General features: G+C 44.9%; 1 protein-coding gene across 1 annotated transcript in view; it reads left to right on the top strand.

Moving 5' to 3' along the window:
• SUCO (SUN domain containing ossification factor) overlaps nucleotides 1-14,266 on the top strand; it is a 163,867-nt gene that overhangs the window by 136,489 nt on the left and 13,112 nt on the right. Inside the window, exon 19 of the mRNA XM_073592035.1 lies at nucleotides 10,396-10,500. Within this exon, the coding sequence (XP_073448136.1) occupies nucleotides 10,396-10,500 (105 nt within the window). The remainder of the gene's footprint in view (nucleotides 1-10,395; nucleotides 10,501-14,266) is intronic.

Below are 14,266 nucleotides of genomic sequence, written 5' to 3'. Positions count from 1 at the left end.
TCTGCCAGCAGCATCTATGGAGTTAAAACAAACTTCTCCAGCTGAAGATCTGGTAACTGAACAGAGGGTCCAAGACCTCTGTCCCACACTTTTACCAGTTCCAGAGACTGGGGATTTAATAGACATTTCTGTAGAGGAGGAACCACCTAGCAAACCCCCAGCAGAAGTGCTGGCAACCGGACAGAGGGTCCAAGACCTCTGCCCCACATCTGCAGCAATTGTGGAGGCTCAGGGTGAGAAGATGGCAATCACTTCCCAGCAGCAGATACAGGGGGAGAAGGGAGAGGAGGTGTGTGTTGTCCCTCCCCAACAGTTGGCCAGGGTGGAGGAAGTGGGCTTTCCTCCCCAGCAAAGATCCGTGTACCTGGGAGACAGTACCATCGACATGTCGTCCCAGCAGCCAGATGAGGGAATGGAAAAGGAAGCAGCCGGCTCACCTCCCCAATGGCAGCTACACAGTTTGGGAGGGGAGGAAGCCAGCTGCCTGCCCCAACAGTTAGCTGGAGCAGAGGATGCGGAGTCCCCAGCAGAAGTGCTGGCAACAGGGCAGAGTGCTACCAACCTCTGCCCAGCACCAGCAACAACTACAGAGTTCCAGGGAGGCGGGGCAGTCGGCCTCCCTCTCCAACAGTTAGCCGGAACAGATGGTGTGGAGTTTCCAGCAGAAGGGCTGGCAACAGGGCCGAGGACTGCTGGACTCTGCCCTCAACTAACAGAGGATGGATTTCCTGTGAAGGTGGATGGGACTTCAGTCTCCACCTGTATACCCCAGGGATGCTGGGCAGTGGGCCCAGATCCCCAACAGCATGACAGAGAGGTTGGCTGGGTGAGTGATACTCTGTTTGGAATAATTTATTTGGGGTACGGTGTGGGTACAGGCAGTAGAGGACTGGAGCTGTTTACTAACTTCGGAGTCAACCCGTCTGGGGTCTCCTCCTGTGTTAGTCTCCTGCCGAAAGGGGAGAAATGTCACGGACCTGGCCGGGACGGAGGCTGTTGGAGAGGACTGTATGCAAGCCTGTTGCCCACCGATTATGGGCCCTAGCATTTGGGGGAATGGTGCTCTCTGTGAGCTGTATGCCTGGGGACCCTGGGGTTGATGTTACTATGGATTCAGCTCCATGTCCCCCCAAAACACATAGACTCTGGAACCCTTTATATGCCATATTAGAATGGTGACTGATTTATACCATTGGGACTCGTACTGTTAAATGCTAATGTCATCAATTCTGCTATAATGTGTTTAGTGTGGCTCTAAGAGTCTTTTCACCCATTGTTGTTTATGTTAATTGAGAGAGCTGATCACATTAGCCACCAGCACTGGCTAATAGACGAATGGTCTGGGCTGAGGAGGGGGGAGATTGTTGTTTGTATTGTTAATTGTATTAATGTGTGAAGCCCGGTGCCCACAAGACTGTCATCTGGTCTGGGTACATTTTGTAGTAAATTAGGTCATGTTAATTAGGTTAGCTTTGAGTCATCCCTGATATAAAAAGGTCTGTGAGATCTCAAAATAAAGGCAGTTCTGATGTACTCCAAGACTGGTGTTGTCTAGTTCTTGGGGTTCCTATAGCCAGATCCATTGGACTCGTGTTCCAGAACTTAGGAAGCGGTATATGACGGAAGCACTCAAGCGGAGTGTGGGGCGTTCCGTGACAGTGGCTCATACCCGAAAACCTGCAGAAGGGGAAATCCTTTCTACCGGTTACCTGGACGGTGGTAACAACAGATGCCAGTCTGTTAGGTTGGGGAGCAGTTCTGGAACAGGCTGCGGTCCAAGGGGTATGGTCCAAGACAGAGAGGACCTTACCCATCAACATTCTGGAGATCCGGGCGATACATCTAGCTCTAAAAGCCTGGACTATCAGGCTACAGGGTTGTCCGGTCAGGATCCAGTCCGACAATGCCACAGCAGTGGCTTATGTCAATCATCAGGGAGGCACCCGGAGCCGAGCTGCTCAAAAAGAGGTGAACCAGATCTTAGTCTGGGCAGAGATGCATGTGCCATGCATATCGGCCGTTTTCATCCCGGGAATAGAGAATTGGCAGGCGGACTATCTAAGTCGCCAGCAGTTACTTCCAGGGGAATGGTCTCTGCATCCCGACGTCTTTTGGGCCATATGCCAAAGATGGGGGGTTCCAGATGTAGATCTCTTTGCATCCCGATTCAACAAAAAGATAGACAGATTTGTGGCAAGGACAAAAGATCCTCTTGCATGCGGGACGGATGCGTTGGTGATTCCGTGGCATCGGTTCTCACTGATTTACGCATTCCCGCCTATTCTGCTACTACCACGACTCCTTCGCAGGATCAGGCAGGAAAGGAAGTCGGTACTTCTGGTGGCCCCCGCTTGGCCCAGAAGGACTTGGTATGCAGAAATAGTAAGGATGACGGTGGGTTCCCCGTGGACCCTACCGGTACGCCCAGACCTGTTATCTCAGGGTCCAGTGTTCCATCCTGCCTTACAAACGCTAAATTTAACGGTTTGGCTATTGAGACCCACGTTCTGAAGAGTCGTGGGCTCTCAGGTCCTGTCATATCTACCTTGATTAATGCAAGGAAGCCAGCTTCCAGGATGATTTATCATAGAGTCTGGAAGGCTTATATAACCTGGTGTGAATCCAGAGGTTGGCATCCCAGGAAATATGTCATAGGTAGAATCCTTGATTTTCTACAGATGGGATTAGAGATGAAGCTGGCCTTGAGTACCATCAAGGGCCAGGTTTCTGCTTTATCAGTATTATTTCAGCGGCCACTTGCTTCGCATTCTTTGGTCCGAAACTTTATGCAGGGGGTGATGCGTCTTAATCCTCCGGTTAAAGCGCCCCTAAACCCCTGGGACTTGAATTTGGTCCTGGCTGTGTTACAGAAACAGCCTTTTGAACCAATAAGTCAGATTCCTTTGGTCTTGTTGACAAGGAAATTAATTTTTCTGGTGGCCATCTCTTCTGCTAGAAGAGTATCAGAATTAGCAGCTCTTTCCTGTAAGGAGCCTTATTTGATTATACACAAGGATAGAGTGGTACTACGCCCTCATCCTAGTTTTTTACCGTAGGTGGTTTCTGATTTTCATTTAAACCAAGACATTGTTCTACCTTCCTTTTTTCCAGATCCCTGTTCTCCGGAAGAGAGATCTCTACATTCGTTGGATGTAGTAAGAGCAGTTAAGGCCTATCTAGGGGCAACTGCTCAGATCCGCAAGACGGATGTTTTGTTTGTGCTGCCAGAGGGTCCCAATAGAGGACAGGCAGCGTCAAAAGCTACCATTTCTAAATGGATTCGACAGTTGATCATTCAAGCTTACGGTTTGAAACAGAAGATTCCTCCGTTTCAGATCAGGGAACATTCCACAAGGGCTATTGGTGCTTCTTGGGCAGTGCATCACCGGGCCTCTATGGCTCAAATCTGCAAGGCCGCAACCTGGTCTTCAGTTCATACATTCACCAGATTCTATCAGGTGGATGTGAGAAGGCATGAGGATATCGCCTTTGGGCGTAGTGTGCTGCAGGCAGCGGTACAGGGTCCTCAGGTCTGATTGCACCCTACTTGGTCGTGGTTCCCCCCCCTCAGGTAACATTGCTCTGGGACATCCCATCAGTAATTACTGTGGCTCTGTGTCCCGTGATGTTCGAGAAAGAAAATAGGATTTTTTAAAACAGCTTACCTGTAAAATCCTTTTCTTTCGAAGGACATCACGGGACACAGAGGTCCCGCCCCTCTTCTAATACACTATATTGCTTGGCTACAAAACTGAGGTATCCCTGCAAGGGGGAGGGATTATATAGGGGGTTGAACTTCCTGATAGGGTGTGCCAGTGTCCAATCACCAGTGATACCTATATAACCCATCAGTAATTACTGTGGCTCTGTGTCCCGTGATGTCCTTCGAAAGAAAAGGATTTTACAGGTAAGCTGTTTTAAAAAATCCTATTTTTCTGCCAAGCTCCACCTGTACTATAGTTTTGATAATAAGGTGATCCATTCATTCATCTATCTCTGTCCACCATTCAGATTTTTTTTTCATTCATTGAAGCAATAGTACAGCTTCTCTGAATGATGGAGCTGGGTGGAGAAAGCAGCCATAGTTAGGCATTCCTGATAAATGCCTGTCACATGGTCCGTCTGCTGTATTAACCCTGGCCACAGGGGAGGGGTTGTGTCCTGCAGAAATAAAAGTACGATTCAGACTTTATTCTGCAGGTGTCTTCTCTCATACCTTTGACTGCTGCCTAGTAAATCTGCTCATCACTCAGTTCTTTTTCTGTTCAGGTAAATAGGTCAAAAACGATATTAACACTTTTCCCTGACAGAGATGACCACCAGAGACAGTGATTTCAGTAGAAAATGGTCACGTTATTAATATTCTCCCAAGAAATTGCAAAGAAAAGATTAATGTAGCTCAAAATGTGAAGTCAAGGTCAATTATAGTATTTTGTTAGAAAATTAGTGTTAAATATAAAATAAAATAGGCTGCTCCCCTCAATAAATAATGTAATACTCATAAAGCACACATCACATATTGCTTTATAGTATTTTGTTACCTACCAAAACTTTTGCTTACTGATCCTTACAGCGGACTGTCACTCTCCTTTTCTGCTTTACCTAATATTGCTCCTTCCCCTATCATGTATCACAATCACAAAAAGCTGCTAACAGCCTCCTCAGATACTGAGGTAATGCATCTTGGAGGGTTCAGGGCAATCTACAACAGATCTCTATGTGCAATGCTGCATCATCAGGGGGCTGGCTGATTCCGGAAGAAACATCCAGCCCCTGATGTACAAGAGGAAGTTGGCAGGGTGGGAGGTGTAGGATAATAAGCGTATATTGATTGGTTTGCTCAAAAGTTTTTTTTTTTTTTAGTGTCTGTGAACTGTGAAATATTTTTATTTGTTTACACTGCTCAAAAAAATTAAGGGAACACTTTGAAAACACATCAGATCTCAATGAAGAAAAATATCATGCTGCTAATCTATACTGATATAGATTGGGTAATGTGTTAAGAACTTAAGGATGCCACATTGTTTGTTTGAAAATGATCAACCTACAGAGGGCTAAATTTAAAGACACCCCAAAAATCAAACTGAAAAAATTATGCAGCAGGCTCGTCCATTTTGCTGAAATTTCACTGAAGCGACTCAAAATGGTACTCGGTATTTTGTATGGCCCCCACGTGCTTATATGCATGCCTGACAACACCGGGGCATGCCCCTACTGAGATGATGGATGGTGTCCTTGGGTATTTCCTCCCAGATCTGGACCAGGACATCACTGAGCTCCTGAACAGATGGAGGTGCAACTTGGCGTCGGATGGACCGAAACATAATGTCCCAGAGGTGTTCTATTGGATTTAGGTTAGATGAGCATGGAGGCCATTCAATGATATCCATTCCTTCATCCTTCAGGAACTGGCTGCATACTCTCGCCACATGAGGCCGGGCATTGTCATGCACCAGAAGGTACCCAGGACCCACTGCGCTAGTGTAGGGTCTGACAATGGGTCCAAGGATTTCATCTTAATACCTAATGGCAGTCAGTGTGTCATTGTCTAGCCTGTTGAGGTCTGTTCGTCCCTCCATGGATATGCCTCCCCATTCCATCACTGACTCACCACCAAACCGGTCATGCTGAACAATGTTACAGGCAGCATAACCTTCTCCGTGGCTTCTTCAGACCCTTTCACGTCTGTCACATGAGCTCAGGGTGAACCTGCACTCATCTGTGAAAAGCACAGGTGGCCAGTGGCAAACCTGCCAATTCTGGTGTTCAGTGGCAAATGCCAAACGCGCTCCATGGTTCCGTGCAGTGTGCACTGGACCCACTAAAGGGCCCTCGGGCCACCCTCATGAAGTCTGTTTCTGATTGTTTGGTCAGAGACATTCACACCAATGGCTTGCTGGAGATCATTTTGTCATTTTTTTTTCTCTGGCATGTGCTCATCCTGTTCCTCCTTTCATAAAAGAGCAGAAGCGGGTCCTGCTGATGGGTTAAGGACCTTCTAAAGCCATGTCCACCTCTCCTAACTGCCTGTCTCCTGGAATCTCCTCCATGCTCTGGAGACTGTGCTGGGAGACTCAACAAACCTGGTAATGGCACGTATTGATGTGCCAACCTGGAGGAGTTAAACTGCCTGTGCAACCTCTAGGGTCCAATTATTACCTTATGCTACCAGTAGTGACCCTGACCCTAGCCAAATGCAAAACTAGTGAAAAACAGTAAGGCTGAGTAGGGAAAAAAAATGTCAGTGGCCTCCACCAGTAAAACTATTCCTGTTTTGGAGGTCGTCTTTGTTGCCCATCTAGTGCACCTATTTAATTTTATTCACACCAAAGCAGCTTAAACTAATTAAACATTTCAGCCCCAGAAGATTTCCCACCTTGATGGCCAGGCCATTTTTTGTTATATGGCACTGCATTGCTTTACACGCTGTACACAAACAAAGTTTGACCTTTTTTTTTTTCCCTCAAATGGTTTTCTTTTGGTCGTATTTGATCACCTCTGTGGTTATTTTTGCGCTATAAACAAGAAAAGGCCGACAATTTTGGAAAAATATTTTTTACTTTTTGCTATAGTATCCAAAAAAACAAAACAAATTTCTTCATGAGTTTAGGCCAAGATGTATTCTTCTACATGTTTTTGGTAAAAAATATTATTGGTTTGCACAAAAGTTAAAGCGTCTACAAAATAGGGGATAGATTTATGGCATTTTTATTGCGACTGACAGATCGGACACTTTTTTTTGGCACCAGTGACATTTATACAGCGATCAGTGCTATAAAGATGCACTGATTACTGTATAAATTACACTGGCAGGGAAGGGGTTAACACTAGTGGTGATCAAGGGGTTAAATGTGTTCCCTGGGAGGTATTTCTTACTGGGGGGGGAACTGACTTGGGAGTACAGAGAGATCGCTGTTCTTAATCACTTGGATCAGACTATCACTCTGTAATTCCCTGTCAGAGCAGGGATCTGTTTGTTTACATTGGCAGATCCCCATTCTGGCTCTGTGGCACTATCGCGGGTGGCTGGCGGACATCGCGGCCACCGGCCACGCTCATCAGCTCCCCCATCGTGCAGTGGGTGCAAGCGCCTGCTGTTAAGGGGACCGACGTACAGCTACGGCGATTCGCAGGAACAAGCCGACCTGCCGCAGTATGACAGTGGCTGGTTGGCAAGTGGTTAAAAAACCCTCTGCTACCCAACTGAGTAGATCAATGTCCCAGGAGTTTAACCGCTTCAGCCCCGGAAGATTTTACCCCCTTCCTGACCAGAGCATTTTTTGCGATTCGGCACTGCGTCGCTTTAACTGACAATTATGCGGTCATGCAACGTTGCACCCAAACAAAATTGACGTTCTTTTTTTCCCACAAATAGAGCTTTCTTTTGGTGGTATTTGATCACCACTGCGGTTTTTGTTAATAATAAATATCCCCCAAAAATATATACAAATGTTTTCCTCAGTTTAGGCCGATTATGTATTCTTCTACATATTTTTGATAAAATCGCAGGAAGCGTATATTGATTGGTTTGCGCAAAAGTTATAGCGTCTACAAAATAGGGGATCGTTTTATAGCATTTTTATTCTTCTTCTTTTTTTTTTAATACAGTGATCAGTGCTAAAAAAAAAAATGCACTGCCACTGTACTAATGATACTGGCTGGGAAGGGGTTAACATCAGGGGTGATCAAAGGGTTAAATGTGTGTCTGACCAGTGCTTTTACTACTGTGCGGTAGGTGCTTTGCAGAGACGCAGGATCCATGCCTTCTGTACAGAAGATCTGCCTTGTTTACATAGACCGTTGTTTTGCCTGTGTACTGAAGCATCGGTGGGTGCCGGCGGACATAGACTCTGCCATACCAGCCGATCAGCTCCCGCTGTGTCCAATCACAGTGGGAGTGGGGTGGCGTGCGCCTCAGACCCGGAAGTGCAGGATCACATACAAGGTATGTGATCCTGCACAGCAGAGCCGCCTTGCCGCAGTATGTGTGTGTATATATGTGTATATATATATATATATATATATATATATATATATATATATATATATATATATATATATATATATATATATATATATATATATATATATAGTTGGCAAACGGTTATTGAGACAACTACACACATACAGAGATATGCTTTGTTCAAATTTCATGTCTGAGTTTTACAAACGCTTTAACTCCTGGGCTTGAAACTTCATGCTGTCAGAGACAAAATAATGGCCACCGCCCACACCCATAACTGGCCTTCACAGTAAGGAGCACATGGAGGGCATATACATGTAAGAAAAAGACAATTCCATAGCTCAACTCGCCAACCAGTCTGCTGACCAACCAAATTAACCTGTCTAACCGTCTGTTAAAAGCAGGGGTTTAGTTAGCACACATTTGCAAACGCATGTGAAAGCTGCAAGGCCTCGTCAAGGCACCCTGTATTACTTGCAGTCCTAACACTACAAAATTTAGAAGTGTCTCCACAGTTTAAGCACATGCATTGAATGGATAGGTGTGAGACAAGTGAGCCAGGAGGACGCCCTAGCCCCCTTAAAGGGACAGGAGCATACTGGACACGCAGCAAGAGCACAATGGCAGCAAAGGTGTCCAGTGTGTCCCCGACCCACATATACTAACAGAAACACTACTTTCAAGCTGTCCGAGAGCCATAATCCAGCACTTGCATGGATTGCAGCGGGGAGCGGGAGAGTTTAGGCGCCCTTTTTATTCGGTCGAAAAGCGGCTATCCCAGGCCAGTTGATAAAATGTCACCTGTGACATATAGGTGGTTAAATAAATCATTCGTTCGTGTGTCATTGCAGATAAAAATCTCCTAAAAATGCAGGTTGCCTGTCATGCTGCTTTACTGGCTTTATTACTTTGAGTCACTGACATCAGAACAAGTATACAGATAAGGAGTTCTGAGTTTACTTAAGCTTTGCTTGTTGCTTACTTATTCTGGGTCAAAAACGAAATACTGAAAACATTGGATCAATATGACAACCAAGCAACTAGCCTTTTCAGAAGTAGGTCAGTGATGGCAGCCTACATACTTTTCTCTATCTATGGCTACTTGCATTGAAGGCCACAAAATTGCTTTCTTTTACGCCTGGTGTTGCAGACGAGAGGGCTAAAATAAAGCTACAGTTGTGCTCATAAGTTTACATACCCTGGCAGAATTTTAGGTTTGGTTTCAACAGGACCCCTAATTTTCCACTTCTTGATTAGAGTTTGAACACTGCTGTTTGGAATTCTCAATTACTTGGATATCTTTTTATATCCCTTTCCTGTTTTATACAGTTCAACTTCCTTTTCCCACAGATCCTTTGACAATTCTTTTACTTTCCCCATGACTCAGAATCCAGAAATGTCAATGCAGCACTGGATAAAAGATGCAAGGGTATGTCAGGAGTCCAGAAACGCATTGACCTTTTATACACACACACTAATTACAAGCAAACAAATCACAGGTGAGGATGGTTACCTTTAATAGCCACTCAACCCTCTTTGTGTCAACTTGTGTGCATGTTATCAGGCCAAAATTGCCAGGGTATGTAAACTTGTGATCAGGGTCATTTGGGTAGTTTCTGTTGCCATTAGGATTTAAAGAGTATACACAGTTGATTGATAATAAATAGCTTTGACCAAACACTAACCATGAGTAAAAGGATGTTTTTTGTGTTATTCATATTCTCTGAAATATGGCCAATAAATCATAAATTCTGCCAGGGTATGTAAACTTATGAGCACAACTGTAACCTGCTGCTTTGTCCATAGCAGGTGTACTTTACATTTTTTTCCTTTTTTCTGTTGGTTCTTGTGTTCTGTAATTTTATTGGTACAAACAAAGTAAACATACTGATTCACTTCTGTTGAGTGCGTTGTCTATTAGTTCGTAAGACCAATCTACTGGGGATAGTGACAGTGGCTTACAGTGTCACAAGCCTCTTTGTGACTTCTCTATAGGAATATACAGAGAATGCTTTTCCAAAAAAGTAAACTCTGAAATTTAGCTCACAGCAGAAACAAAGGGGAATTTACCTGCAGATTGCAATGTAAGACCTGTGGCTGTAATAAATAATTTTTCACTTTGCTCAAAAAATAAAGGTTTTAGGGTATTTGGACCACAGTATGTAGTATTTTGTGGTTAGGTGAACAGTCTGGTTGGAGAACAGTCTCTACAAGTGAATTTTACCCTTTGACTGTCCAGGACATGTCATTGCTAAAACAAGCTCATATTGTAGAAGTGATCTGGATGCCACATGTTTAAACTTCTGTGATCCAAATGTGTGCTCACTGTCTGTGCTGATGATCATCATGAATACTGAACATTATATCCTATGTACTGTATAAATGAGCATGCATGGTATAAAATAACCTTTGCTTTATGTATCTGTTGTCAGGATCAAAGGCAAACTGAGTCTATACAACTTCTACAAGCTCAACTCCTCAACATGACCCTCTTAGTCTCTAATCTGTCTGTCTCAGTTTCTGACCTAAAACAGGAGGTGAGTCACTATTGGATTATTTAATATTGGCTTTCAGTTGTAATATGTCCTAAAAGGCATTCCAACTAGCACTTGGGAGACATGTCATTTTGTAGCTTTGTGTTTCAGTGTCCTGTTCCCACTCTAAGGGCCCCTTTACACTGCCCACACACTAAATGCTCCAGACATGTGGCCACCACATGTCTGAACCTAGACACCGGGGGTGGGAGAGACAAGAGACGGTCGCACTGTACTGTGTTCCCCCAGCTCACAGTACATTGGCTAATTTGACATCTGCAGCCTGGCGTACTGGTGCCACTTATCCGGTCTCTGTTGCTCTTTTGCTCCATCAGTTGTGGCTGAATCCTCCTTTTTACTACAGTTATGCAAATTTTTTTAACCCACATCACTTATATACTAATTGCAGAGGTCACAAGCACGCTCCCGCACCCTCTCCTGAAGATTCTATATTTTGATTTGCTCACAGCTTTTAATGGGTTCTTACAACATCAAGACTGATTCTAAGTTTTTCTAGTCCTTGACTGATGAAGCTTACCTTTGGGGAATCAGTCTAATGCTGCTACTCTCAAATTAAAAGACACTGTTTTGGCTCTTATGATGCAGTGCGCACTGCTCTGAAACTAGGGGATGAGCATGTACTTGTGCGTTTGAGTTCGTACTAAAGTGGTCTATTCTCACTGTGGATCTGGCAGTGTCCCTTCTTGACCAAGGGCTTACAGTTCTGGTAGGGGACATGCCTTTCTTTAAGGTTACCCAACCAAAAGCCCTTTATTGAGCTTTCTTCTCACTTGTGGGTCCTACCCTTTGGCTGAACCTTACATTTTCAAAACCTGTCTGACTAGTTAAAATTGCTCAAAAGAGATCTAACCACTGATTATAGAACGTATGTAGCAGGTGGTTGAAGCATTACATTTTATCTCCAATGTGCTGGAAGCCTCCTGCCTCATTTCTTGCATGTGTTTTATGTCCGCAGATATACATAAAGCACTTTGGCTAAATTTCTGGACTGTGGAACAGTTTTTTTTGTTAAAAAAAAAAAAAAGCATTTGATCTGCTGGCCTACAAGAAATGGCATCTCTTTGGACCAGCTCTTGACAACCTCAAGGATGCTACTGGTGGTGAGCACTTCTTTTTCCTAAGCAGAAGAAACCTAAGGAAAGGACTGTGTGGCCTTTTCCCGCTTTGCTAAATGCCCCTTTTTGTTTCTCCAATCCCTTGACCTCCTTCTCAAGGCCCTCCAAACTTGGTTGCTCGTCCACCCTTAAGGCCTGGCACTTAGTCTACCAAATCCTCAAACAAGCTTTCCACTGTATGAAGGTGCGCTGCCACTTTCTAGAGTTGGGGGACAGTTTGTTACCTTTACTGGCACTTGGACAGCTTACATTTCTTATGGTTGGGTGCCGAGTGTGTTATCCCAGGGCTACAAATAAGAGTTTTGCATGCTGTCTTTCGCGTTTTCTTTGCTCCAGCCTTTTTGGCACTGTAGAGATGAGCAGGTCTTGATCAAGCCCTCCCAGCATTTCTGAATTGGGGTGTCTTTGCCCCATTTCCTGTGGCACAATGGTTTTAGAGGTTTTGTTGACTGTTACCGCTGTCTGGATATTAAGACCCCTTTCACACCGAGGGCGTTTTGCAGGCGCTATAGCGTTAAAAATAGCGCCTGCAATCCGCCCTCAAACAGCTGCAGCATTGTCTCCAGTATGAAAGCCCGAGAGCTTTCACACCAGAGAGCTGCGCTGGCAGGACATCAGGAAAAGTCCTGCCAGCAGCTTCTTTGGAGCGGTGAAGGAGCGGTGTGTTTACCGCTCCTCCACCGCTGCTCCCCATCGAAATCAATGGGGCAGCGCTGGGATACCGCCAGCAAAACGCAGCTATTGCGGGCGGTTTTAACCCTTTCTTGGCCGCTAGCGGGGGGTAAAAGCGCCTCGCTAGCGACTGAAATGCACCGCTAATCCGACGGTAAAACACTGCTAAAAATAGCGGCGTTTTACCGCCGACGCTATGGGTGGCTCGGTGTGAAAGGGCTCTTAAGCTGTTAATGTCTCCATTCAGGTCCAAAAATTCTGCACAGAAACTAATCTGTTGCCTTCTTTCAGCAGGGACACTTGCTGCCTTCTGTGGACATCAGAGATGCTTATCCCCATCTGTCACTACCTTTCCAGTGAATTGGCTATTCCTTCACTTTTCTGTGGGGCCCCTGCACTACCGGATTGTAACCCTGTCCTTAAGCACCTCATCTGCACGTTGGGTATTTACCAAGCTGCTCTCCCTGCTATGCTCGACTGGCATCCCCTTTGTGGATTACTGCCTCCTGTTGATGGAACAGGTGGCGTGGGCTCTGTCGGACAATGTGGCTTTGGCTGCCCAGACATTAGAGGTTCAGATGAATTGCAAACCTTCATAAATCGCATCTAGAACCAACCCGTCTTTTGGAGTATCTGGGTCACCTGCTGGACTCAGCTCAGGCCAGAGTTTTCCTTCTACAGATGAAACTTCAGACACTCTGGTTTCAGATTCAAACTCTCCAGTCCAGAACTTTCTTAGACTCTGCTTTTTGTGTAAGACTTCTGGTCCTGATGGTAGCCATATGCCCAGTTTCCCACTAGACGTCTAAACAAAACATTCTGTCATTGTGGGACAAGTTGATCTGCTCTCTGTACAAACCAGTTCATTTGTGCAGAGTATGAGGTTGTGCCTGGCTTGGTGACTCATGAATCTGGCTATGGGACTCCTGGAGTTTTGAGCGTTTGTGCTGCCTCTGCAGTGTTAAACCATTCTGCTCGGAGAGTCATTGATCTGGATTCAGACAATGGTAACGTACATCGATTATCAAAGAGGAACCTGACATCTCACCATGGCAATTCATGTGGTGGTAAAGCTTGGAATTCTACTTCCCTTAAGGTACTTCCCTTAAGGTACATCATCTGATGTGAAAGGTGTATTTCACTTGGTGTGTCTCCATCCCAATTCTTTCCTGCAGCTGGATGTGGATCAAGCCTACGTCAGAGGCTGCTGGCCTCTCATTCTTGATGAGACTTTTTTACTGGGGTCTCTCATGTAGCTTCCCTTGTCTGTTCACCTGTGACTCCATTGGTCCAGAATCTGGTTCTTTTTTGTGCATTGGAAACCACCATTTGAACCTATTACAGACATTCCTCCTTTTAATTGCTCCCAAAAGTTGGTGTTTCTGGCAGCTATCACCTGAGTGAGGCAAGTATCTGAACTGGTGGACTTCTCCTGCAAAGAACCCTGTCTGGTTTTGCATAAGGACAAGGTGATGTTGAGACCAAAGACTTTGTTCTTGCCTAAGGTAGTTTCTGCCTTTCACCTCAACCATGCATTGTTATTCTGTCCCTCTGCCTGATTCCAATCAGATGACGGCTCTTTAGCAGAAACATGTTGGGTGGACCCCTCACCATTACCGCTACTTGATCTTTGATACTGTTGATGATCTACAAAAATTTGAGTTTGCTTATTAATATGTTCAATAAACCAGTACCTACGTTATTACGCTATGTGAGTCTTTTTCATCTATTCCTCACATGGCATATGAATATCCGTTTGCGGCCTTCCATTGAGATATTAATCCTATGACTGTTGAGATTCACTGTGGATTTTTTACTTAACATAAAATCCTTTTTTTTTTTTTTTTTGGAATCCATTCACAGGCACAGATCCTTCTGGTTTTTATCATGCTGTCAGCACTACTTTGTTACTAAACTGAAGTGTGTTGGCAGTAGAAGTGGTTATAAAGAGCTGGCCTACA

The sequence above is a fragment of the Aquarana catesbeiana genome, linkage group LG07 (genome assembly GCF_042186555.1).
Source record: "Aquarana catesbeiana isolate 2022-GZ linkage group LG07, ASM4218655v1, whole genome shotgun sequence".
Lineage (NCBI taxonomy): Eukaryota > Metazoa > Chordata > Amphibia > Anura > Ranidae > Aquarana > Aquarana catesbeiana.
This window is presented reverse-complemented; position numbering and strand designations above follow the sequence as displayed.